Here is a 26,945-nt window from a genome sequence, read left to right as displayed (position 1 = left end):
AAGAGCGCTTGCCTTGCATGCATGAGGTCCTGGGTTCGATTCCTCAGCACCACATAAGCAAAAAGAAAAAAGCTAGAAGTGGCACTGTGGCTCAAGTCGTAGAGCACTAGCCTTGAGCTGAAGAGCTGAGGGACAGTGCCCAAGCCCAGAGTTCAGGCCCCACGACCAGACCCCCCTCCAAAAAAAGATTTCTCTTGGCTATGGTTTGAGCTCAGTGCCTGCTACTGGCTCAGCTTGCTTGCTCGCTCATGGCTGGTGTTCTACCACTTGAGCCATACCTATAGCATGGCTTTTTTTTTTTGCTAGTTAATTGGAGATAAGAGTCTCATGGACTTTTCTGACCCAGCTAGTTTTGAACCTCAAATCCTGCAATCTCAGCTCCCTGAGTAGCAGAGATTACAGGTGTGAGCAATGGGTGCTCAGCTACTTGAGGGATTTTGAGATGGTGGGGGGTCGGGGAAGCACTTGGTTGTCCAGGCTCTAAATGCAGCTGTGTGTCCATAGAAGGGGGAATCTGAGGGGGATGTGACACATGCACAGGAGACACCAGGTGAAGACAGAGGTTAAGAATAGAAAGATGGGGCCAGGAGCCAAGAACACTTGGAGCCTCTAGAAGAGTCAGGAAGCGCCCTCATGGAGCCCCCTAGTGGGAACATGGTTCTGTCACAATTTGCCACATACTTCAGGCTTCCAGGACTGAAACAGGATGTATTTCTGTCATCTTTAACCACCGGTGTGTGTGTCTCTGCTGAAGCCACCCCAGGAACTTAGAGATAGACTTTCTGTGTCCTCATACCTGGACCAGGAGAGGCCACAGTTCAAGCTTGCATGGATGAGGGGATGCGGCCAGGCAAGTGGCTTGTAGATCTGAAGGCATAGAGTCTGCTCTGTAGAAGGTTCTCTGCAGTCGCTACTCCGCTGAGGTGGGAGGATTGGGGCAGTTGGAGTCCATGTTGTCAGTGTGTCCCCTGGAAGGAAGGTCCTGGAGAGGTCCAGGAGTACATAGTAGTATATCCTGGGCTGATGCGGGCGGCCTCTGGGTGCTGCTTGGTTGGAGACACCTCTCTGTGGGAAGCAAGTGTGGCTGGGGTGGGGGGGGGGGGCGGGGAAGGGTCCAGATTCTGGGTGGCACCAACTGTGAGCAAATCTGACTGAGCAGATCCAGTGTCTCTTCCCTTCCACGGCTCCTCCTTTATGTGGCATTTTTTTTCTAGTAGCTTTTTCTTCTACTGCCTGAGAAACTCCCATCATTTTTCCTATAGTGCATCCTGCAGGTGTCCAGAGAGATTCCTACTCTCTCCAGGCCTCAGTTTCCCATATGTGATCATGCTCTACTGGGATAGCTGAGCCCAGGAAACACCATAGGGCAAGTGTTCCCAGAATTGGCGCATGGTGGCTTCTGCCATGGTTCTCATTCACCGAATGGGGGACACCGTGGCCCTGCAGGCATCTGGCTCACCTCCATGATCTAGCTACCTTCTTCCTGCCTGGCCGTGGCCAGCTGAAGAGGGAGGACAGCCCACCTCTGCCCCACTTGAAGTGACCTCTGGAGCCACCCCTATTTTGGGGGGCACCTCTGACAGCTCCCTTGTCAGCTGGAGAAGGTGGGAGCTGGGACCCTGTCCTCACCCAGTATCCCACCGATGCCACCAGAGGCCATCCCCAGGATATCCTGTGGCTTCCAGCTAAGAAGTAGCAGACCTTCTTGGACCCAAGCAAATGGCATGATCTATGTCCTCTCAGACTGGCTGTGTCTCATCTGTAGGCTAAATGTCTTGGAGTTCCTAGAAAACCTAAATGTGTGTAGCATAGGGCTGGCTCACAGTGAAAGACAGAGGTGGTTTTGTAGCAACCTGTGTCCACTCCTGTTTAACGGGGAGAAGCATTTGCTGCAGATGGAAGACTGTGGGTGTGTGGGAGCCATTCTGGGTAGCAGCCCAGGTGTTGGTAAGTACCTGGGGTCAGTGACAGATGCAGTGAGCTGGAGGTGGACAGGGCCCTGTGTCTGCCCAGAATGGATCAGCTTCCGGAACAACTGAGTAAGTAGAGTACAAAGAACAGAAGATATGTGTTCAAGGCTCCTCCTGCTCTGAGCTGCCTTTCAGGATCCCAGATTCAGTAATAGCTCTGTGGAAGCCAGAGCCCTTCTCCAAGGAGGGGCTACTACAGCGCCCCCATCTGAAGCGCCCATCAGTACAGCCCCAGTGCCCAGGGAAGCCCCAAGAGCCACCTGAGTGAGCAGGATAACAGGGAAGATGGGCCACAGGGAGAATGGACCACAGGAAGGATGGACCACAGGGAAGATGGACCACAGGTCACTTGTTTCCTCCCAGAGTGTTGAAGATAAGGGAAGTATCATCAGGCTAACAAAAACTGAGGTACATTTCAGCCATGGCGAGAGAATACTGGAGTCCCATAGCTACCCCAGTTCTTTATACAGCCCCTCTCCCACCAACCAGCACCCTCCCCCTTCCCTGCCCACTCAAATTCCTCTACCTGCCCCAATCCTGCGACCCACCCCTCTCAAACTCTTACCTACAGCTCAGGGACCATGTGTGGAGGGGTTGGTGACCACATGTAAAGCCAGCTTTCAGGACAAAGGCTCCCTATCTGGAATGGGGATTCCAGATAGTTATTTCACTCTTTCCCCCTCCCTACTTCCTCCTGTGAACTTGGTGCTTTCTTTCTCCCGCAACCAGTAAAGCACAGCTGGATCTCCCTCCCTGAACCTGAGGCCAGCCTGGCAGGCGAGAGTGGCCTCTGCCCTTCTGCTTGGGCACAGGCAGCTGGTCTGGGCTGAGAGGTGGTGCTGGCAGAGCTGGCCAGATGCCTGGTGGCCTCTGTAAAACCCCCATCTGGACCCAGCTTACAGAGTGTGAGGGGTTCACCTGGTTTTTCTCCCTCCATCTCCTGTAGCCTGAGCAGGCTGGGGAGGATATGGCGTGACTTTGGATCCTGGGTATCCAGGGTGCTTGGAGCAGGACTCTTCTGTCCCAGGAAACATGGGTCAGGTGCCCAGCCAACCAAGCATCTGAGAACAACTCCCCAGATGGGGAGAGGAGGCCACGCCCTCTTCTGCCCTCCACACCTGAGTGCACCTGCCAGGGGAGGTCATCAAGTCCATCCCCTGGTTGGTGAGACAGGTCCAGTACTTTTCCAAAGTATACCTAGAAGCCTCAGCTGAAAGAAAGTGCCTGAGAATCCCCCAACCCCGGACACACACACACAAACACACAAAGTTGTGGATAGTGTCACAGGTATGTCACCAGCTGCCCCAGAGAGGTCCCTGGTTGCTCCACTCAACAGCCTGGCACTAAGATGCCCAGTTACCTCCTACCCAGGACACAGCTCAGAGATCTATGTCCTCTAGGCCTCTTTTTGGCTGCTAGGGACCCCAGTAAAAGTGAGATCAGTGACCATATGGAGTTGTCAGGGGCCAGGGAAGGAATCCTGCACCCACCCTGGCCCTATTGGGGTGGAGATCTTAACCACTCCTTGCCTCTGCATGGCCTCTACCTCTCCTCTCCCTTCCCTTCCCCTCTTATCCCCTCCCCGCCTCCCCTCCTCTCCTACTCTACCCTAATCTACCCTACCTTGCCCTACCCTAGAGAGGCTTCAGTGCCACCTCTACCTGAGGTTTTACCAGAAAGCTTGGTCTGGACATCTGCCCAAGGATTCCCAGCCTGAGGCTCAGGTTACTGGGTACCGGACAGCTCCCTGGAGCTACCAGAGCTTCCCTCCTACATTGCTCAAAAGGCAGATCTCAGCCAGGTGCCTGTGGCCCATGCCTGTAATCCTAGTTACCCAGTAGATCTCTGTCTGAGGATCGAGGTTCGAGGTCAGCCTGGGACAGGAAAGTCTATGATATCCTTATTTCCAATTAACTACCACAAAAACTCAGAAAGTGGAGCTGTGGCTCAAGTGTTAGAGTGCCAGCCTTGAACAAAAAAGCTAAAAGACAGCACTCAGACCCTGAGTTCAAGTCCTTATACTGGAATGCGTGCGCACACACGCACATGCGCGCACACGCACACACACACACAAGGCAGATCTCAAAGCTGCTTCAACCAAGCGCTGGCCAGTGTGACGTCAGGACGGGGCATGGCCAGGGGGCTGTCACCACCCTGCACACCCTCAGTCCACACTGTCCCTGGTGGATGGGGAGCCTCTGGGGGCATTCTGTGCTCAGAGTGGATCAGTGACAGGCCTGACACCTTGTATATCAGGAGGCAGGCACAGAGCAGGAATAGAACGTGTCTACTTTCCAAACTCCCCAAGTGACAACCTGGATTAGAGACTAGGACACCTGGAAGGTGAGCTGCACAACCGGCCATTCACTCAGAGGGACTGGCCCCATCCCATCCATGGGCCCTTGCTTTCCGGCTGCTTCCGTCCTGGGCAGTCTGTGATTCTCCACATGCCAGCTCCCATGTGTATCCTAGGCAACAGGACAGGGGCAGCAGGCAGCAAGGCCTGGGAGATCTGGGACTGCTTTGCTCCTCCTGGCTCCTGGAGATTGTGAAGGGATGGTGGTGCATGCATTTAAGTCAGGACGCCTCGTGGGACCCCGTGGGGGCCAGAGCCACAGAGATGTGTCCACAGCAGTGGCTGTGGCTATGGTAGCATAGACTTGGGGGGAGCTTGCTGAAGTCCAGTTCCAAAACTCTGAGCTGCAAGGCCTGGGGATGGGCCTGGCCTCATTCGTAATGGATCACGCTTTTCCTCCCTCCCTTCTTCCCCTCCTCTCTCCTTCCCTCCCTCCTCTCCTTCCCTCCATCCTTCCCTTCCTTTCTCCCTTTCTCATTTCCCTTCCTCCCTCCTCTCTCTCCTCCCTCCCTTCTTTCCTCTTTCCCTCCCTCCTTCCCTCCATCCCTCCCTCCCTTTTTGTGGGGGAGACCTACCTCTCCAGAGCCAAGGTTCTCAGCAAGAGAGGAGGGGGTACCTTGCCCCTTTGCTGCCCTCTGCATATACATCCTGGGGTCTAGGAAAAATGCTCCCCACTCCCCAAGGGAGGAGCATCGGGAAAGCAGGGTAGAGCACAGACTGATGCAGAGCAATTTAGGTCTCCTGGGCAGCAGCTGGGGCCAGCTTCCTACTCCTTTCCCCTCACCTCCAGCCGGGGACCCTTTAGGATCCTCATGTTCTCTTCTTCTATCATGCAGAAAGGGAAACTGAGGCCAAAGACCACTAATAAACACTCTTTATGGGGTCTTCATGGGGGGGTCCTCAAAGCAGCCACACAGCTGAGGTTGGGTTTTTGGTAGTCAGGCACCAGGTGTCGGGGTGTGAGTGGCTATGGGGTGTGTCAGGAGGCATCAGAAACAAGGTCCCTGCAGTACCTGAGACCTTCGGGAGAGGGCCATGTGGATGGAGAGAATCCCCTGGTGGGGTACATAGCAGGGGACCCCACAGGCTGTGTATGGCTGGCTTCCAAGGGTCCAGGACTGCCACCCACTTCTGTGAAGGGTGGCGGTAGTTCTCAGAACTCAGGGATACGGAAGCAGGAACTGTCCTGGACCAGGTCAGAGAGACCTCAAGGAAGTGTGAAGACTCCTGGAGCTACAGGGCTCAGAGCCACCTGGACTGCAGGTGTGTGACCTGCTCAGAGATCCGGGCAGGGTGAGGGAGAAGGGGCCAGACCATGGGCAGGAAGGCATACTTATTGTCTAGCACCAGGGGCCTCTGCACGTGTAGCTGACTTGTCCCCAGGTCTGAGGAGGTGAGAGTGGGGATGGAGGGGAAGGGCTGGGGCTGCAGCTAGGCTGAGCCTCCCTCCCCCCACCCTGCACTGGCCCCGCTCACCGCTCACCACGGCTCAGTTGCAGCAGTCCCTTGGCTGTGCCCAGAATCCTGAGGACAGAACACTCCTGTCCCCAGGCCTTTCCCCTTGAACCTAGCAAACAATGTGCCCAGTGTAGCAGATGCCAGGGGAAGAGGGCAGCTGGAGGGAGGGGGAGCTGGCCTGTGCCATGCAGACAACCCTCGGGTGATGCAGTCCCCCAGGGTGGGAATGGGTGGCATTTGGGGGTGGGGAGTGAGGTGGCCTTTAAAAATGTTAAATTAGCCCAGTATCAGTGGCTCACACCTGTAATCCTAGCTACTTAGGAGGCTGAGATGAGAGGCTCTCATTTCAAAGCCAACCTGGGCAAAAAAAAAAAAAGTGTCCATGAGATTCTTATCTCCAGTGAGCCACCAAAAACAGCTGGAAGTGGCGCTGTGGCTCAAGTGGTGGTGCACCAACCTTGAGGAGAAAAAGCTCAGAGACACAGCCTAGGCTCTGATTCAAGCCTCAGGATTGGCGCATGCGTGCGCACACACACACACACACACACACACACACACACACAAGTGTTAAATTTGTAGCTATCTCCTGCTTGCATACAGCACTGGGCTGGGCCATCCTGCCTGGAGCTTTCCGTCCTGTACCTGGTGGACTGGGCAGCAGCCTGGCCCATAGCCAGGGTACAGCTATCTCCAGATTATCCTCCGATAGCATGATCGGGAGGGAGCTGCCTGTTGGGTGGTTTCGGTGACTGGATTTGTGGAGCTTGCTCCTGTGAAGTAGGCAACTCGCTCTGTTGCAGCCAGGCTTAGAGGCTCCGTTTGTGACTGGGGGGTTGGTGTGGGACTGGGTGGAGGGAATACCAGACTACCATCCTAGCTGGCCACTAGCTCGATTCCTGTTCCCACCACCCCCCCCCCCCACACACACACACATATACCTGGAGAAATCAGTAGAGCTGGATCCTAACCCTTCTTTCAGGGTCTACCTGCTGGCTCTGCTCTGTGGAGGTAGGGGTGCAGTCACGTATCAGTGCACATTCAGCGTGTGTATGTGTGATTGCACACGTATGTGTGACTATAGTGGGTAGTCAGAACTGAGCTTAGCCACCCCTTATCCTGGCCCAGCCTTGAATGGACACTCAGTGAGTGAATGCTACTGGGTCTGCCTTGGTGTGTGTGTGTGTGTCTGTGTGTGGTGTGTGTGTGTGTGTGTGTGTGTGTGATTTGGGGCTTGAACTCGGGGCCTGGGCATTGTCTCTTAGCTTTTTCACTCAAGGCCAGCACTCTACCACTTGAGCCAAACCTCCACTTCTGGCTTGTCTCTGGTTAATTGGAGACAAAAGAGTCTCACGTACTTTTTGCCTAGGCTGGCTCCAAACCTTGATCTCAGATCTTACCTCTCCAGAAGCTAGGATTACAGCGTGAGCCACAGTGCCCAGCTCTGCTGCTTTTTTTTTTTTTCTGGGCCTGGGTGCTGTCCCTCAGCCCTTCAGCTCAAAGCTAGTGAGCCACAGCACCACTTCCAGCTTTTTCTGCTTATGTGGTACTGAGGAATCAAACCTAGGGCCTCATGCATGCAAGGCAAGCACTCTACCGCTGAGCCAACTTCCCAGCCCGTCTGCTGCTTTTTGATCAGGAAAAGTGTGGACTCAGAGGCAGCCTGGCCTCCTTAATATGCAGTGGATGTCGAGTCTGAACACGTGGGTCTAACTCCAACACACCCTGAGCACCTGTTCAGTAGTCCCCTGCTCAAAAGCGGCAGCTGTTTTTGGCCCCTACCCCTCATAGGGTTGGGGCTCAGGGTGGGTGGGGGAGGGGGCATTACACAGCTGGTCACTAGCAGAGCCTAGAGGAAACAGTAGCCCTGAAATGCCCTCTCTGTGTGTCTGTGGACATGATCCTGTCTGCCCAGGAAGAGAGCAATGAGGACAGTAAATTCCTTCACTGGAGGGCTGAGATTCAGGACAGAGATTCCTCCCACAATTTTTTTTTTAAAAAAGAGCTGATGCCTCCAGAGGGCCTAAAGAAGCAGGAGGAAGGTATAGGTATATGGTAGGGGTGGGAGGCATTAGGAAGTGAAGCCTTAAAGCTGGGTTCATGGCATGTACCATGGGTACATGGTGCAGAACAATGCATCCACCACCATGCAAAGTTCCAGGTTAACCCAGGCAGGGCTGGGTTAGGCTGGGGATGGAATAAGTGCTTGAAATCAAGGTTGTAGGCAGAGCTCACACAAGCAGACTTCTAGCGCCTGTGCCCCAGGTGAGGTGAGATCCACTGGTCATCCCAGAAAGTTGTCAGGAGAGATCCCGACAAAGTGAGCTGCTCTTGCTAAGGTTGCAAGCCAAAGCCCCCAGGGAGCCCTGCCTGCCCCAGCATGAGGGAATCCAAAGAAAATAAGCACACCAGGAAATCCCAGAATGCTGGAGTCTGGGAGGGCTGTGTTTGGATTGGAGCACTTCTGGGTGCATGAGGTCGTCCTGGGAGCACCATGCCCACACGGGGATCAAGGAAGCTTGAAGCCCGGAAATCATGTCTTAATTATATCCCTTTTTCTGCTTTAACCCAACCAAAATCCAGTGGAACCGGTGTTCTGGCTTTATGAGAAGCCAATATTTCCTTCCAAGCTGGGCACAATGGCCACTGTTCAACCTGCAGAGCTCCAGAGCCATGGGCTGGAGACAGCAGTCTGACATGCTTCGTTTGAGCCACAGTGATTTACTTTCCCATATATAAAAACCATGATAAAACTGGTGCCGGTGGCTCATATCTGTATGGCTCATACTTGTAATCCTAGCTATTCAGGAGGCTGAGTTTTGCGAATCATAGTTCGAAGCCAGCCTGGGCAGAAAAGTCCACAAGACTCTTAATCTCCAATTAACCAGTCAAGAAGCTGAAAATGGAGCTGTGGGTCAATTGGTAGAGCTCTAGCCTTGAGTAAAAAGCTAAGGGACAGTACCCAGGCAATGAGTTCAAGCCCCAGGACCAAATCTCTCTCTCAAAGTCAACACTTCTCTGCTGGAAGGGAGAGGGAGGTACTAGGGCTTGAACTCGGGTCCTGGGCACTGTCCCTTAGATTTTTGTTCAAGGCTGGTGCTCTACCACATGACCCATACCTACTTCCACTTCCAGCTTTTTGCTGGCTAATTGGCAATAGTCTCACAGACTTTCCTGCCTGGGCTGGCTTCGAACCACGATCCTCAGCTCTCAGCCTCTTGAGTAGTTAGGATTACAGGCATGGAGCCACCAACACCTGACAGCACTATGCCTTTAACAGCTCCCAAAGCAGCCTCTCACCTCACAGGGGATCTCGTACGAGGCCAAGACACTTTCAAGCCAGAGTCTTGGGGAGATGTGTGTCCACGGAGTCACGGGAACAGCCTGTCCCCATATATCCGACTGTCCACACTGCTCCCAGGAAAGCTGAGGAATCCATTCTTGGAGTGATATTCGGTGAATCACAGAGCACAGTTTTAGGGGGCACCTAAAGAAAGGGGGACCCCCCCACCAGCTGAGGTGCGGCTGCACTCCATCCTCCACCACTATTAAGTGTCGCACCATGTTAGATCATGTCACTCCAGTGACCTCCAATGACCTTGGCCTTGGGATGGTACTGGACACTCAGAGGCTTGATGCTCTCCTCTGCATACCTGGAGCGAAGGACCCAGCCAGAGAAGCTGAAGGCCAAACACATGAGCAGCACAGGGCAGCACAGGGCTCCTCCTGGCACCAATGTGAAGTCCAGGCCTGTGCTTTCACACCTGGACAGGTAGCCAGTGCTGATGGGAAAATTCCTCCCAGAGTTCCCTCCCTGGCTGGCTGGTGGCAGATGGAGGCAGGGACTTGGGAGGACTGGATTTCATGCTGGAAACTTCGCTGTTCTCAGACAGGTGATGAGAGACTGCATTTCCACATTGTCACGGTCACCCGTGCGTGCTGACAGGGCTTCAGGGCAGCCCCCTTGGCTGACCTTAACTTTGCATGTGTGTCTTCCCCGGCCTGACATACTTGGCACTTCGATGCTTAGAACAACGTTGACCTTTCAGAGCCATCCTGACCTGCCGTGGCCCTGTGTCCCTGCCAGAGGACGGATGGGAGGTGCTGTCACTCCTCCCAAACATGGCTGCTGCACCCTGGGTTCAGGGGTCCATGCCAGTGTCCCCCAAGTCAAGAGGCTTCCACCTTGAGGGAAATGCAGAGGCCATGACCTTGGGTTATAACTATGTGCAACACTAAATCATCTTCCTGAGGCAGGACAGCACCAGTCCATGCCTGCAAACTCTAGCTGGGGATGTAGATGCAAGCACAGTGCAATGGCAGCCTAGTTTCCCTAAGGAGAAACAGATTGACAACCCTCTAGGGCTTCCCACACCCTGTCCTCCAAAAGGAAGGGCCTATAGCTAGACCTGGATCATCTTCCAGAAGCCCCGCTGCAGCTCCTGCTGCCAGCAGAACCTCCATGAGCCCTGTAAGGCCCTTGAGGGTAGGGCAGGAACAATGGTACACACCAAGCCCACAGGCTTGCTAGGTGAACTTGTAGAAATAGGGACAGGTGTATGGATAGAGCCTCCCGTCTCTGCCGCCAGCACTTCTCGGGCCTCTGAGGAAGTCCCTCACCTTGGCATCTCTCTCTTTTAATGTGGGTCGGTTATGATGGCTGCATTTCTTTCCTTCCAGAAGTACCCCCGGGGTGGTTGTTGATCCTCTGTGGGGGCTTCTCTCTGGACTCACTCTTGGAGGAGAGGGGACACTGCCTGCTGGTAACGGGGACTCTAGAACCCGGCTGCCTGTGGCCAGCAAGGTCCCCAGCAGCCTGGATGGTGAGAGGCAGGCAGAGAGTGAGTCAGAGGAGCAGATGCCTGGTGATGACATCACGCCTCATCCCCTAGGGGCATGGCTCCCTCCCACAGCCCCAGGTAGCCTTGAACTTGATCCAGTCACTGGGTCTTTGAGGGGCCCCTGGACCAACCAGTGTTCACTGCTGGGGAGGTGCAGTCAGCATGGCACTGGGGCATCCGATGGCCCAGCTCTGCCTCTGTGTGTGTCAGATGTCCCCAGGTGGCTTGTGACCGAGTATCCCCATTGGCTCCCAGCCAAGGAGGACGAAGGGGAGGTACTGTGTCTCTGCTGTGGCATCAGGGGTGGTAGGTGATGGGGTTTGTCTTCCAGCTGGGTTTGGAAATGAGTGTCGTCTAAACCCTAAACCATAGTTGCTCGAAGTGCAGATCTCAGTGACACGTAACTATCAAAGCTAGTTCTGGGTCCATGAATGGCTAGGCACACCGGTGGCTGCAGGTCTTATCAGAGCCTTTATGAAGTGGTTGCACGCTGCTGAGACTCCAGGAGGGGGATCCTGAGAGCTCTGTTAGCCAAGCTCCCAACTTCTCTTACTGAGGACACCGTATACTGGGTGGTGCCTGGGGTTCACACACATGGAAAGGGAAGGTTTGAGGAAAACCAGGGGGTGGAGGGCCTGGAGATGGGACAGGAAACCACAGGTAGTCAGGACTCAATCCAGGAGCTGGACAGGAGAGCAGGGAAACTGAGGCACCTTCAGTGCCAGATGCCTGATGAAAGAATAGCTTCAGAGAGGGGTGCTGCGGCCTCCAGTCAGGAGGCTGGCCCTGGCCCCTCAGGTCACACACCCCAGAGAAGTCTGCAGCTGATCCGATTTGGGGCTGAACCCCTCTGCAACCAGACTTCTGTCTGTCCAGGGCCACACATCTCTTGGCCCAGAGGCAAGCACTGCCCTTTGCTCTTTCCATAGAGGATAGGTCTGGCTGCTGATGGATTGAGAAATACTTAACACTCAGCACCCTGGGGTTGAGGTGCTGATTTTTAGTTACCCAACCCCCACAATTTAAACACTTTGTCTAGAGCTGATTTTGAGCCACTCTGGGAGGTCACTAAGCATGGGCCAAGGCTAGCTCAATACCAGAATCTCCATCTATAGTTAATAGGCTATCAATCCCATAATAGTAAAATGTACCAACTAATAAGCAATTGGCCTGGCATATTTGTGACTTGTAATTAATTTAATCTATTTAGAGGTGGTTCAGTGGCAGGGCTCTCGCCTAGAATTTGCAGAGCCCTGGGTTCCATTCCCAGCAGCTCAAGAAAATAAATGCAACGCATTCGCTGTATGTTTGTATCATTTAATTCCATGTTTTATTTTGTGTTGGTTCTGTCTGGGGCTTGCACACCGGACCTAGAGCCTTGGCTTGACTTTTTCACTCGAGATTGGTGCTCTACCACATGAGCCGCAGCTCCACTAATGGCTTTTTGCTGGTCAATTGGAGATAAGCGCCTCATGGATTTGTCTGCCCTCAGATTTCAGCCCCCTGAGTAGCTGGGGTTACAGGAGTGAGCCATCTAGGTGCCTGGCTCTATCATTTAATGTTTAATGTCTGTGAGAACTGGTTAGCAGAATTTCCAGAAGTGTACATCAGCCCCGGAAGCCCATCTGAACTACATGCAGCATAAAGCAGCCTGCGTCCTTGTACCAGAGTTCATCCACGTAACAAAACCCTCCACCTCTGCCCCCTCTCCTCCAGGCAGACAAGGGAGCAGGAGACACCACCAGACTTCTTCTATTTCTCAGACTACGAGAGACACAATGCAGAGATCGCAGCCTTCCACCTGGACAGGTGAGTCCCTCCTCCCATCCACCTCCTGGAGAGGAGCCACCCAGCACCAGGCCTGCAGGTTTACACCTGCAAGGAGCCAGCAGGCCCAGGCTCCGGCATCACCACTGCCATGTCACCACGGTCGCTGTTCTCCATGCTTGGGTCTCTGTTCTGAGCCCTGTGCTTAAGATGCATGGATGAAAAGATCCATCACGAGCCCATCTTACAGACTGGAACACTGAGGCCCTGAGGGAACAATTTCCCCAGAGCCCCAAGTCCTTAATTAGAGGTAAACACTGCCCTCAAGGCACCTCATAATCCCAGTCAGACAGACGGCAGCTGATGGGTGGTTAGAAGGAAAGGAAAAAAAAAAAAAGAGGGCGAGAGAGAAGGCAGGGAAAAAGGATGAAGTCTCAACTGCTGTGAAAAATTATTTTTTTAATTTAATTTTATTTTATTTGTGAACATACTGTACAGAGGGGTTACAATTACATGGGCAGGATAATGCGTACATTTCTTACCAAGCATTGCAGCCTCCTCCTTTGGTTTACCCTTCACATCCCTTCCCAGCCTCCCCCCTCCCCCCCAATCCCAATCCTTCTCCTTCCCCCCCTTCCCCCGCCCCCCCCCCCCCGCACCGACGTTGTAAAGCTCGTGAAAAATTATTATTTTTGAGCTAGCATCAGGATTTGAACTCAGGGCCTTACACTGCCTCAACTTTTTTTTTTTTTCTGATTTTTTGAGCTTCAATCCTCTAACGCTCAACCTCCTGAGTAACTAGGATTACAGGCGTGAGCTACCCACACCCAGACACTTAATTTGAATTGAGTTGCAGAGTGTCAATTCTGCAGAAGGCAATGATGTCCAGCTGCCTGATACCATCTCAGTTTCTATGCTGTTCGTGAGCCCAGGGACAGCTCCAAGGGGTTGAGGCCACCGTGCATGGCCAGAGCCACCACCTTTGGTCCTCCGGACACCCTCCTAGCTGACCACACACAGTCCCATCCAATCACAGCATCCTAGCTGAGTTGTCCCCTTGGGTCAACTCATCTAGAAAATAGAGCAGCAAACTCCAGAGGCTCTTCTCAGTGGAGAGATGGCAGGATGCTGGGCAGTACTGACTTGCAGAGTCCTGGGGACTCAGGTCCTGGGCATGTGACTCATCCTTCTGCCCCTCCCCCGGGTCACCTCTGCACACAGCCCAGCCATGATCGCCCATGGCGACATCCTGTGTCAGCAGAAAAGCCCCTCTGCATCCCCATTTAATTAAGAAAGTGGCCGTGTGTGCAGTTCCGTTCAGAAAGAGCTCCATTAAGACGGGTTAATCTAATTTCATTTTAAATTTAGCCCTAGAACGAGGGCATATTTTAGTTCCCCAGGCCCTGGCAGGGCCGACATCAAGAACAGAAAGTGTGGGGTGAGGGTGCCTTCATCTGGGTACATTTTCTCTAGTACTAATGGACTCAGGTAGAGCCACAACCCCCCAAAGCCAGGTCCAAATGAAGACGGGAGGGGTGCGGCTCTCTAGCTGCAGCTGAGCGCAGCCAGGCGTGAGCCATGGAAAATAAAGATTCTTTTTTTTTCCCCCCCTCTGATATTTTCTCCCCAGGATCCTGGACTTCCGCCGCGTCCCTCCTGTGGCTGGCAGGATGATCAATATGACGAAGGAAATTCGGGATGTCACCCGAGACAAGAAGCTGTGGAGGACCTTCTTTGTCTCTCCAGGTAGTGTCCGCGGGCCCTTCCCTCACATGACCTTGTCGCGTGACCTTGGTCCCTTCTAAGGAAGAGTTGGAAATCTTTCCACCATTCTCCCTGTTTCCTCCTACCTGCTTTGGGGTGTGGAAGTGGTTCCATTCTGGCCTGCTGTGTATTTTTTTTTTTTTTTGATCAAAGAGTTTTCTTTATTGGTCAGTATTATTTTGGATTACTGTTTTTTTTTTATTGTTATTATAAAGGTGATGTACAAAGTTAGTTAAGGAGTACATTTCTAGAGGCTGGGAAGGTGGCTCAGTGGTAGAGCACTTGCCTTGCATGCATGAGGCCCTGGGTTCGATTCCTCAGCACCACATAAGCAAAAAGAAAAAAGCTAGAAGTGGCGCTATGGCTCAAGTGGTAGAGTGCTAGCCTTGAGCTGAAGAGCTGAGGAACAGCACCCAGGCCCAGAGTTCAGGCCCCACGACCAGACCCCCCCACCCAAAAAAAAGAGTACATTTCTATTTGGACAATGTCACCACCACCACCTCGTGTGTATTTTAAAAATGTGTGTGTGTGTGTGTGTGTGTGTGTGTGTATGTGTGCACGCACACACACACGCAAGTAACTTGAGGCCTTGTGCTCTGGCTTGGCTTTTGTGCTTAAGGCTGATGCTCTACCATTTGAACCATACCTCCACTTCTATCTCTTGGGTGATTAATTCAAGATAAGAGTCTCATGGATTTTTCTATTCTGAGCTGACTATGAGCCATGACCCTCGTATCTCAGCCTCCTGAGTAGCTAGGATTATAGGCAGGCATGAACACCAGCCCTCAGCTGCAGCACTTCCTAAACATCTACCTTCTCCAGGGAGCCTCCAGATAGTGCTCCCCCCCCCCCCCCGCCATCTGTTAACACCCACAGTAGGACTCACCTAGTAAAGGGCCGATGGCCTCCCTTCCCGGACATAGCAATGGTTCACAAACTGGGGTTTCTCCAATCCCTGAGGTCACCCAGGATGACCTGCCTCTTGGGAAGATGTGCATGGCTGAGATGGACAAGTGTCCAAGCCCTTGAGGCCTTACCTTGTGAACGCCCCAAATCACACAGAACCAAGTTATATTCTTGTGCTGTGCCCACGTGCTTTGCCCTGGCCCTGTTGACCCACTGATTCTCTGAACTCTTCTGAGCTGAGCTCATTCCTGTGAGCCCCTTCCAGGTGTGGACCCTTCTCAAAGGTTTTGATTGGTCAAGTGATACAGGCAAAGCAGAGTTCGTGACGTGTTGTGTGGAACTGGATTGCCTGGAGGCTACCTGCTCCCAACACAGGCCTCCCCAGCACCACCAAGCCCTGCCACTCCTGCAGATAAATCCCATTTATTTATAAGACCCTCTGTCAGCTGGGTCTTAAGAATTTGCTGGCACATAAAAGCCCAATATAAAAGCTCACTTCTCATAGATGTTTGAGATACATTCCACACTTTCCTTCTTTCCTTCCTTCCTTCCTTCCTTCCTTCCTTCCTTCCTTCCTTTCTTGCTTGCTGACTTTCTTGCTGACTGGTACTGGTGCTTGATCTCAGGGCCTGGGTGTTGTACCATCCCTGGGCTTTTTTTGCTTTAGACTAGCACTTCTACCACTTGAGCCACATCTCCACTTCTGGCATTTTGGTGATTAACTGGAGCTAAGTGTCTCATAGACTTTCCTGCCCAGTCTGGCTTCAAACCATGATCCTCAGACCTCGGCCTCCTGGGTAGGTAGGATGATGTGTGTGAGCCACCAGGGTCTTGCCACTCTGTATTTTTTCTTAACTGCAACAATAGATTTGTCAGAATCGAGGTTTATAAATGCATACTTTAATTAAGTGCCACTTCTGTCTAAACTCACCCAGCTCTGACTCTTGCATGGCCTCTTCCTCAGATTCTCATTAATAAGAGAAAAGTGTTTTTTTTTTTAAGAAAAAGAAAAAAAGGAAAGAAAGGAAAAATGATCTCCTAAATGAAGATCTTCTATTGGGAAGATCTTGGGGTGCACTGTGCCTGGTGTTACCCCAGGACCAGGAGAGGATTGCTCACAGGTATCATAGTCCCAGGCATTCACTGTTAGTAGGGTTCCTTCCAAAAGGGCTGCACCCAGAGCTTTATGATGGACTCCTGGCATCTGGGCTCCTGTCCCCTTCAGCTGCTGGGACTTCAGCCCCAACATTCCCTCCTCCAGCCTCAAATCCCAGCCTCTCCATCACCCAACCCCTACTTCCTGCCCTCACTGCCCAAGGGGCTGACCGACCTCTCTGTCCAGCTGTGGACAAGCCATGGGCATCATCATAGCTGAGTGGCATGTATCTATTGGGTCTTAGGTAGGGTTTTTGGGGGGAGTGGATATTAGAAGACAGGGATACTAAGGTTTGAATTCAGGACCTTGTGATTTCTAGGCAGGGGTTCTACTGCTCAAGCTACGCCTTCAACCCCTTTCTTCATTGGTTATTTTTAAGGTAAGGACATCAATTTATGCTCAGGCTATCCTGGGCTGTGACAGACACACACCACTGTACCCAACCATTGTGCTTCCTTGGTAGCTGGGGTAACAGGTACACACTATCAGGCCCAGCCATTAATTGAGATGGAGTCTCTTGACTTTTATGCCCAGGCTGTCCTTGAACCAAGATCCTTGTATCTTTGCTTCCCTAGTAGCTAGGATTACAGGCTTGAGCCACACCCGGTGCCCGGCTGTTAGTTTGTTGTTATTGTTGTTTTTATTAAAAAAAAAAAAAAAAAAAGCTAAGAGTCTAAGCAGATAAATTTTTATAGTTCCCACCAGGCACCAATAGCTTATGCCTATAATCCTAACTAGTTAAGAAGCTGAGATCTGAGGATCATGGTTCAAAGCCAACCTGGGCAGAGACTCTTATCTCCAGATACCTAGAAAAAAAAAAGTGGAGGTTTATCTCAAGAGGTAGAGCAACTAGCCTTGAGTATAAAAGCTAAGGGACAGCACTCAGACCCTGAGTTCAAGCCCCGAGTTCAAACCCCAGTACCCAGGGCACTCTCTCTCTCTCTCTCTCTCTCTCTCTCTCTCTCTCTCTCTCTCTCTGCCAGGCAATCCCCGCCTTCTGGCCGTGAGGCTCTGTCAGCAAGATTTTTCCCCCTAAAAGCCCTTGGGAATGAATGTCTGGTTTCTCCAAAGTGTGGGGTCTCGGGAAGCAGCTTTGATCTTGTTTTAGAAAATGAAGCCTGTTTGAATTCATCTGATTTTTTTTTTTTTGCTTAGCTTGTACTTCTAGAACTTTCTCTCTCTCTCTCTCTTTAATGCCAGATTTGTCTTTGTTGCCTTGCAGAAGCCAAGTTCGGGGAAAGTTTTGATTGTTTCTGCCCCTGAGTAGCTCTGCCCTGTGTACGTAGGTCAGATAGAAAACCCTGTCCTGCAGGGGAGAGCCGGGGCTGAGCAGGGCAGCAGCCTCCATTTTCCAGGGCCCTTCTGCAAGTCCAGGCTGGCCCAAGTCCTCTCCTCCTCCTCCTCCTCCTCCTCCTCTTCCTCCTCTTCTTCCTCTTCTTCCTCTTCTTCCTCTTCCTCTTCTTCCTCCTCCTCCTCTTCCTCTTCCTCTTCCTCTTTCTCCTCCTCCTCCTCTTCCTCTTCCTCCTCCTCTTCCTCTTCCTCCTCCTCTTTCTCTTCCTCCTCCTTCTTCTCTATACTAGGGCTTGAACTCAAGACCTCACACTTGCTAGGCAGGTGCTTTACCATTTGAACGCTGCCCCCAGCCTTACTCTGAATTTTTCCAGACCTGTGACATTCACCCTGGTCACCAGGGCCAGCCTGTGCCCTTCTATGGGGTGGACAGGCCAATGCGGCTTCTCCAAAGCCAGACACCCTTCTGGACAGCCCTCCCCCAGCCCCACACGGCACTGACGGGTTCTGCCCAGTGCTATCTGTTGCAAACTCCTTTTCCTGCCTCAGGGTCATTCAGGCCATCTGCATTGTGTCCAGTTCAAATGCGTGCAGAGGAAAAGAAGGTCCCGTGGGGTCCTCTGCTGGTGGTGGCCAGGATGCCACTCTGACTGAAGTGAACTGACCAGTGTCACAGCTTTTCCAGGAAGCCTGTATTTCCAGGGTGGGCAAAAGGGACAGGCATCCTCCTTGATGACCACTGAGTGGACTCTGGGACATTCGCACAGCCCTTTCTGGGTGCTCAAGGTCTCTGGGATCAGGGGCCTGAGGATTTCTGAAGAAAGTTGTGAAATCACTGCTCCCTGGCCACCAGGGCGCTCACTGGCTCTGTCTTTGGGTCCTGGGAAGAGATGGACATAGAGCCTTGCTCCATCCTGGCTGGACAGGTGAGCTGAGCACAGAAAGGTGTTTGTCTCACCCCAGGTCACACAGCGGGTGAGGGACCCCTACCCCACCCCACTCTCAAGCCCCGCCTCTCCACTCCGAGTGCAGCTTTAAAACCAGCTTTGGATCTGGAGAGGAAGGGATTGGAGCTGTGAAATGCTATTTTTTCCCCTTTCAACATGATAGCATCTAAACCCAGCGAAGGCACGACAGGAAGCCTGACAGAGCCGTCCAGTCTCGTGGCTCTGGCCAGTGAGAGATGAGATAGAGATGAAAATAGAGCTGCTGCCTGGGCTGAGCCTGGGATTTTTTTTCTTTTTTTTTCAAACCTCCGGGTTGCTGATTAAACGCTATCAGCCCGTGGGGCCACACAGGCTGATCTCTCTCAGATCCTTCCTACCACCATAATTATCCAGCCCTGGTTCTGAAGTGCTGAGGCCTGGGGAGGGCAGGGAGAGGCAGGAGGCCGTGCACAGAGCTGGTCCTGACTTGCTACACCCAGGGCAAGGTGGGCCATGCGGGTACCTCTTCATCCAAGGCTTCAGCTTGCAGATCGGTGACACAGACAGCCACCCCAGCCCCTCCTGCCCCATGGATGTGCCTGGCAGAGCTATGCTGGCATCCATAGGAGCCCACAGGACCTGGACATACGACTCAGGGAAGAAGTCACATGAACTTCTATAGCCCCAGGTTTGCAAGGGTCTCCTTGTCAGGCAAATAAAGGAGAGTATGAAAAGGTAGCTTGGATCTGTAAATAAATAGGCCCATACACCATCCGTGGGGCTGTGATCCGATCAGATGACCACCCAGCCTTCCCCCCACCCCTGCAATGGGGAAGGGCTAAACCCTTGAATGAAGGTAGTTAATAGGTAGCCAGGAACTTGTAGATTCTAAACAATATTTTTTAAAAAATAAGCTATAATTCACATGGCATAGAACGTAACGTTTTAAAGCATGGGATCGAGTAGTTCCAGCAGATTCTCGATGTGCTCAAATCTGAATCCTCAAAAATCCAGACATCCTGCTGGACCAAATCTAGAACCAAACCCCCACACCTGTCACAGAGCCCCAATGTTTTCCCCCAGCCCTGAGCAGCCCTGGGGTGCCATCCCTGTGGAATTTACCTGCTCCAGGATGGTTTGTATAAGTGAAGACATGCTCGTGATTTACCCTGCCTTCTCTCACTGAGCATGAGGTCCGTAGCGGCTCATCTAAGCTACAGCTTGTATCTGAGCTGCATCCCTTTTCCGTAGCAAGTAATATTTCACCATATGAAAACTTGAGTGTGGCTCTCCACCACCAGCTGGTGGGCATTTGTTAGTTGTGTTATCACCGCTGCCTTGGGCATTCTTAAGCTTCTTAGCAGAAATACATTTCCTTCTTCTCTTTGGTGAGTACCCAGGTAGGGGAATGGCTAGGGTCCTATGGTGATTGTGATGCCTAGATAACCAGTGGTCTTGCCATGAGCTTCTGGACCATTGTGTTTCTTCTTCAAGAAGAAGATAGAAGTAGGTGCCCGTGGCTCACACCTATCATCCTCACTACTCAGGAAGCTGAGATCTGAGGATTGCAGTTCAGAGCCAGCCCAGGCAAGAATATCTGTGAGACTCTTATCACCAAAAAAGCCAGAAGTGGAGCTGTGGTTCAAACAGTAGAATTCTAGCCTTAAATCAAAAGAAGCTCAGGGACAGTGTCCAGGTCCTGAGTTCAAGTCCTAAGATCAACACAGAAATAGAAGATATATCCCTCCACTTCCATCTAAGTCATTTGCCCATATATTAGATAGGTTGTCTTTTTTTGTTACTGAGTTTTAAGCATTCTTTCTTTCACTGTGGTGCGCGCGCACACATGTGGCTGTAACTAAGGATTGATCTCAAAGCCTTGAACTTGTTGGCAGGCATTCTACCTCTTGAGCCATTCCCCAACCCCTTTGCTTTTAGTTTGTTCTGTAGGTAGTCTCACGCAGTATCTGTGTACCAAGATCCTCCCAAGGAGCTGGGGTTATAGGGGTGCACCACCATGCTTGATCCAAAAGTGTTTCACATATTCTAAATATTAGAAGATCCTTGCCAAAAATAGTTTTTGCAAAAAATAGTTTGCAAAAATAGTTCTTTGCAAAAATAGTTCCTCCTGTTCTGTGAAGTATTTCTTGACTTTCTTTGTGATGTGAATCGTTTTGGGGGTGAAGGGGTGCTTTTTTTTAGGTCTTTTTTTTTTTTGTCAGTCATGGGACTTGAACTCTGGGCCTAGGTGCTGTCCCTGAACTCTTCAGCTCAAGGATAGCGCACTACCACTTGAGCCACAGCACCACTTCTGGTTTTCTGGTGGTTAAGTTGGAGATAAGAGCCTCATGGACTTTCCTGCCCAGGCTGGCTTTGAACTGCGATCCTCAGATCTCAGCCTCCTGAGTAGCTAGGATGACAGGCATGAGAGGCCAGTGCCCGGCTGAGGGGATGCTTTTGAACATTGCTTGTTCTGAGAGTGAAGAAATCAGTTGGATCCTAGCTCTGACCCCGAGCCCTGTGGCTCTAGAGGTTCGATCTGCAGGGCCAGAGGTGACTGGTTTTTTTTTTTTTGTTTGTTTGTTTGTTTTTGGGTCCGGTCCTGGGGCCTGAACTCTGGGCCTGGGCGCTGTCCCTCAGCTCTTCAACTCAAGGCTAGCACTCTACCACTTGAGCCACAGCGCCACTTCCGGCTTTTTTTCTTTTTGCTTATGTGGTGCTGAGGAATCGAACCCAGGGCCTCAGGCATGCAAGGCAAGCGCTCTACCACTGAGCCACCTTCCCAGCCCTCCAGAGGTGACTGTTGAGGTGAGGATGGTGATGATTCCTGCCCAGGCAAAGCCACGCAAAACCCTGAGAAGGCCATGGGATGGCACATGGGACAAAGCCGGCTGGGACATTAGTCCCCATGGGACCACACTGAAGGAGGAGTTGCAGGTGACTGTCTTTGTCTCTCCATCAGCCAACAACATCTGCTTCTACGGAGAATGCTCGTACTACTGCTCGACGGAGCATGCCCTGTGCGGGAGGCCGGACCAGATAGAGGGGTCCCTGGCTGCGTTCCTTCCAGACCTGTCCCTGGCCAAGCGGAAGACATGGCGGAACCCTTGGCGCCGCTCCTACCACAAACGCAAGAAGGCCGAGTGAGTGTCAGGACCCAGGCTGCAGCGGAACAGAGAGTCTGGAGGATCTTGGTACCCCACAGCCCAAGGAGGGAGTCACATTATCCTTATCCCGGGGAGGGCCATGTGCAAACCAAGCATGTGTGTGACAACAATGGCTGATCTATTGGCTGGCCAGCAGGACTCTAATCTGAGAATTAGAAACCCCTAGAAGTAGCCCTGCACCGGTGGCTCACGCCTGTCATCCTAGCTACTCGGGAGGCTGCGGTTCAAAGCCAGCCTGGGCAGGAAAGTCCGTGAGACTCTTATCCCCAATTGACCACCAGAAAATAGGAAGTGGCGCTCTGGCTCAAAATGGTACAGCGCTAGCCTTGAGCAAAAGAGCTCAGGGACAGCTCCCAGGCTCTGAGTTCAAGCCCCCCACCCTCGCCTCCCCCATAAAAGCCCCTTAGAAGTGCTTAGCCTGCCCTCCATTGGGGTCCCTTCTGAATACAGCCCCTCAGTGCCATGTTCCATTTGTCCTCTCTCAGCCCCACACTTTTACCAATGCCCTGTGGCCAGGGCTGGTCCTCTGCAAACACTCAGTCTCAGGGATCAGCTCCTGTCTTTGCCCAGTGTCACCCCAATAGCTCCATGCCCTCCGGATGTAGGCCCCTTTATCTGCTCAGAAGAGGGGCCCAGGCCTCACGCTGGCTCTCTGCAGGTGGGAAGTGGACCCCGATTACTGCGAGGAGGTGAAGCAGACTCCACCCTATGACAGCGGCCACCGCATCCTGGACATCATAGACATGACCATTTTTGACTTCCTCATGGGTATGTCCCTCAGGGTGTGCTGGCCAATGGGAAGGCAGGGCCCAGGCTCGGTCCCGCCCACCCAGCACTGACTGAGTGGGGATCCTAGGGGCTTGAGGAGGGGTGGGGCTGAGCCACTGCTGCTGGGTTGTGTGGGACCTGAGGCTGCATGGTGCATGTGGGGGGTGGGGGAGGAGAAGGGACAGAGGCCTCTGAGCACTCTTTGTCCCTCTAGGGAACATGGACCGTCACCACTACGAGACCTTTGAGAAGTTTGGAAATGAGACTTTCATCATTCATCTGGACAATGGGCGAGGGTGAGACCTCCACCCTGAAAACAACACCTGCCCACCTTACTTGCCCGCGGGGTCCAGCCCAGCCCCGGAGAGAGCAGGCCCCGGTGGGGAAGGATGGCCCCTCTCACTGGGAAAGCCAGGGACACGGGCACAGGGAGGGGGGAATGGCCCACTAGCTGCAGGGTCTCTGATAGTCAGTCCCCCGAGGAAGCACGTTTTGTTTGCGTAGGGAAACTGAAACTGAGGCTAAAGGCTGCTATTCCCACCCCCCCTAACCCTGCTCCCCAGTCAATCTTCAGGCTCTTCCTTCCTTCCTTCCACAGGTTTGGGAAGTATTCTCACGATGAACTTTCCATCCTGGCGCCTTTACAGCAGTGCTGCAGGTATGGCAGCCACCAGCAGCCCGGCCATTGCTGGAGCGGGGCGGGGAGATCCACAGCCCCAAATCGCACTCCCATTCCCACTGCCAGTGACCTCTCCCTCTCCCCCAGCCATCACAGGCAGGCTCCTCTCGTTCCCTGTGAGGTTGTGGGGCCAGCCAGCAGGGCTCTCATGGCTGGGACACAGGCTTGTGGGGGGGAAAATGGTTTGAATGAGAAATCAGAGTCCACCTGTCCAGACAGACCACCAAGCTGAGTTAGGGACAGTCCCTTGATGAGCTGCCCACCACCTGCCTATATCTGTCCCCTGGGTCCACCCTGGGGAGGGCACCAGCTCTGCCACCAGGCCCTGCACATGTGCAAGGTAGAACCAACACTAGAACACAGCCGGCCTGAGGCCTTCGAGCTTGGGCCTCTCCCTCTCCCTCAATCCCTCTCTCCCCTTGCTCACTCGCTTGTTTGCACACTCTCTCTCTGTCTCTCCTATCTATCTGCTTTTGTCTCTGTCTCTCTCTGTCTCCTCCCTTCTCCCCTACGCCAGCCAAGGTGCCAGCCTGCCTTGAGCACTGTCTTCCCGTGGCCAGCACCTCCAACCCTCTCTTTCGTCCCCAGGATCCGGAAGTCCACCTACCTGCGGCTGCAGCTGCTGGCCAAGGAGGAGCACAAGCTGAGCGTGCTGATGGCCGAGTCCCTGCGGAGGGACCGGGTGGCCCCTGTGCTGTACCGGCTGCACCTGGATGCCCTGGACCGGCGGCTCCGCATTGCACTGCAGGCCGTGCGGAACTGCGTGGACAAGCAGGGGCTGGGCAGCGTGGTGGAGGATGATCTGGGTGTCGAGCACAGAGCCACCACCGAGAGGTAGTGACCTGTGCCCGCCTGCAATGACCTCGAGGAAGGAGAAGGGCGCGGCCACGCAGGAATTCAGAGGCAGCCTGGGGTTGTCTCCACGCCACGTGGGTGAACTGTGACCCCGGAGGCCTGGACCTTCCAAGTGTCTGCAGCAGAGACTGGAGGAGTCGCCTGCAACTCGCAACCCAGTGGCTGCAGCAGAGACACCGTGTTCTTTTGAATAAGGACACCACACCTTTGCCCACTGTTTTGTATTTATATAAGGTGTACACGACACAATGGACAGCCACCCACACAGACCACACATTGCGTCCGGGATTAAACGAGGGTGCAGAATAGCTCCTACGGGACCCCATCTCCTTGGCTCACTCTTGAACTCTGAACTTCAGTGGAAAAAGAAAACTCTGCTCCTTCCGGGGGCCTCTGACCTCAGGCTGCAGAGCCCCGCTGCGATGGAGGGGGATCTGGGCCCAACCTAATGGCCTGTGAGTGGACAGACAGGCTCCTGAGTGTGGCTTTTGGGGGTGGGGGTTCAATGACTAGTTTATGTACTTGTCCACTGCTTGGCAGTGGCTGGACCTTCACTGTGGGCAGGGGCCGCTGTCCACCCTGGGCTTCGATGGGACAGTTGGTGTAGCTGTGTTGCCCACGGCTCACAGGCCCCAGCTGCTATAGGCCAACCTTGCAACGTTTCTGTGGATTGTTTTCAGTATGGTACAAGTGTTAATAAAGATACAGCAAGTGCGGGTCCTGCCTACACACAGCCTGGCACGGGGTGGAGCGCTGAGCCCAGCAGGAACCTCTGAGGCAAGGGTCCCATCCTGCAAGAACTGAGCTGGGTGCCAGTGGTTCTAATCTCATTACAGTGCCTGTCATCCTAGCTACTCAGGAGGCTGAGATCTGAGGATTGAGGTTCGAAGCCAGCCTGGGCAGGAAAGTCTATGAGACTTTTATCTCCAATTAACCACCAGAAAAACGGAAGTGGCACTGTGGCACAAGCAGAAGAGCATTCACCTTGAGCTGAAGAACACAGGGACAGAGTTCGAGCCCCATAACTGACAAAAAGAAAAAAAAAAAACTGAGCCCAGAAGTTCCGGCTCCTTCCATCTGGTGGAATCCCCTGCTGGGGTCAGATGTCTAGAGCAGGATCCAGGGGCAAGATGGTGGCAGGCTTTATACTCTGGGTTGCTTGGTTGGTGTTTTTGTTTGTTTGTTTGTTTTGTCATGGGTCTTGAACTCTGGGCCTGGGCGATGTCTCTCAGCTCGTCAGCTCAAGGGAATGCTCTACCACCTGAGCCACAGCGCCACTTCCAGTTTTCTGGTGGTTAATTGGAGATAAGAGTTTCACGGACTTTCCTGCCCCAGTTGGCTTTGAACCACAATCCTCAGATCTCAGCCTCCTGAGTAGCTAGAATTATAGGCCTGAGCCACTGTGTACAGCTGGCTGGTGTTTTTCTAATTGTTACTATAAAAGTGATACACAGAGGGGTTACATTTATATAAGTCAAGTAGTGAGTACATTTCTTTTTGGACAGTGTCACCCCTTCCCTCGCTGTCTCCCAGTTTTTCTCTCCCATCCCCACACTCAGTTGTATAGGTCATTTTCTTTTCTTTTTTTGTCAGGCCTGAACTCTGGGCCTGGGCACTGTCCCTCAGCTCTTCAGCTCAAGGCTAATGTTCTACCACTTGAGCCACAGCACCACTTCTGGCTTTTTTTTTTTTTCGGGTTATGTGGTGCTGAGGAATCGAACCCAGGGCCTCATGCATGCAAGGCATGCGCTCTACCACTGAGCCACCTTCCCAGCCCCTGTATAGTTCATTTTCAACATACTCTTTAGTGAGTTCATCTGTACTCTTGTGCTACAAGAATCCTGACCAGGCACTGGTGGCTCACACCTGTAATCCTAGCTGCTCACAAAACTGAGGTCTGAGGATCATGATTTCAAGCCAGCTAGGGCAGGAAAGTCCATGCAACTCATCTCCAATTAACTACAAAAAGCCAGAAGTGGAACTGTGGGTCAAGTGGTAATATGCCAGGTTTGAGCAAAAAAAGCTTAGGGACAGGACTTAGGCTCTGAGTTCAAGTCCCAGTACCTGGACACACACACACACACACACACACACACACACACACACACACACAGAGTCTTGAAAGCTGGGCACTGGTGGCTCATGCCTATAATCCCAGCTACTCAAGAGGCTGAGATCTGAGGATAGCAGGAAAGTCCGTGAGACTCTTATGCCCGAAAAAGCCCTAAGTGGTGCTGCGGCTCAAGTGGTAGAGCACTAGCCTTGAGCTGAAGAGGCACCTGGGCAGCACCTTCAGGCCCTGAGCTGAAGCCCCAGGATTGACACAGACAAACAGCCAGGGTATGACAATCCCAACCCAGCCCTTCTAGCTATTTCCTGCCAGTACCCTGTTCACCTCAACTGTCATGTGCACAGCTGTAGTGAGCCGCAGACCTGCAAGCTACACTCAACAGTGAAGGCTGCCTTGGTTTTTTCTCATTTCCCCATATGAGAAATTGATGCTGAAAGGGATGAGTTAAGGAGGTTCCCAGAACAGACTCAAACCCCAGAGGAGCACAAGGCCCCTGCTGGAACCCCAAATCCCCAGCCGGGCTCTATCAAACCGGCAAGACCTCCAACTACGATGAATCTTGGAAGGGAATCACTGGGTGAAAGAGTGACCCTAGAAAGGTCCCTGTCTTCCTGCCTTAGCCCAAGGCCCAATATTTACCCAGGGGTGGGGCAGCAGAGTCACCTTCTGCTTATGCTGCCAGGGGGCGAGCAGCTGTACCTTCACATGTGGGTCCAGGACTGGGGAAGTTCTGTCAGCTGCCCAGTCCTGAGACACCAACCTGGTGGGGTCTGTCACATTCCCCACCCCATCCTTCTCCAGTGTCTCCATGGCCCTGGCTGCTCATGAACAGCCCTACGGACCCTCATCTCTGTCAGAGACTCACATAGGTGGGTCATCACTCACCACACAGCCCGTGGGGACCAAAGGCACCAAAGACAGGCATCTCATGGGAAAAGGAAGGATGATATCACCCACATCCTGTGTCCCTGGTG

At 52.8% G+C, this 26,945-nt stretch overlaps 1 protein-coding gene across 1 annotated transcript in view; it reads left to right on the top strand.

The window, feature by feature from the left end:
* Fam20c (FAM20C golgi associated secretory pathway kinase) overlaps window positions 1–24,616 on the top strand; it is a 49,532-nt gene extending 24,916 nt beyond the window's left edge. Inside the window, exons 4-10 of the mRNA XM_042686940.1 lie at window positions 12,339–12,431; window positions 14,020–14,135; window positions 21,394–21,574; window positions 22,257–22,366; window positions 22,581–22,662; window positions 22,965–23,024; window positions 23,634–24,616. Of these exons, the coding sequence (XP_042542874.1) occupies window positions 12,339–12,431; window positions 14,020–14,135; window positions 21,394–21,574; window positions 22,257–22,366; window positions 22,581–22,662; window positions 22,965–23,024; window positions 23,634–23,883 (892 nt within the window). The 3' untranslated portion in view covers window positions 23,884–24,616. The remainder of the gene's footprint in view (window positions 1–12,338; window positions 12,432–14,019; window positions 14,136–21,393; window positions 21,575–22,256; window positions 22,367–22,580; window positions 22,663–22,964; window positions 23,025–23,633) is intronic.
* The last annotated feature ends 2,329 nt before the right edge of the window (window positions 24,617–26,945 follow it).

This window comes from Dipodomys spectabilis, unplaced genomic scaffold (genome assembly GCF_019054845.1).
Source record: "Dipodomys spectabilis isolate Male_0828 unplaced genomic scaffold, ASM1905484v1 ptg000098l, whole genome shotgun sequence".
Taxonomy (NCBI): domain Eukaryota; kingdom Metazoa; phylum Chordata; class Mammalia; order Rodentia; family Heteromyidae; genus Dipodomys; species Dipodomys spectabilis.
The sequence above is the reverse complement of the archived record's forward strand: the minus strand, read 5'-3'. Positions and strand labels throughout refer to the sequence as shown.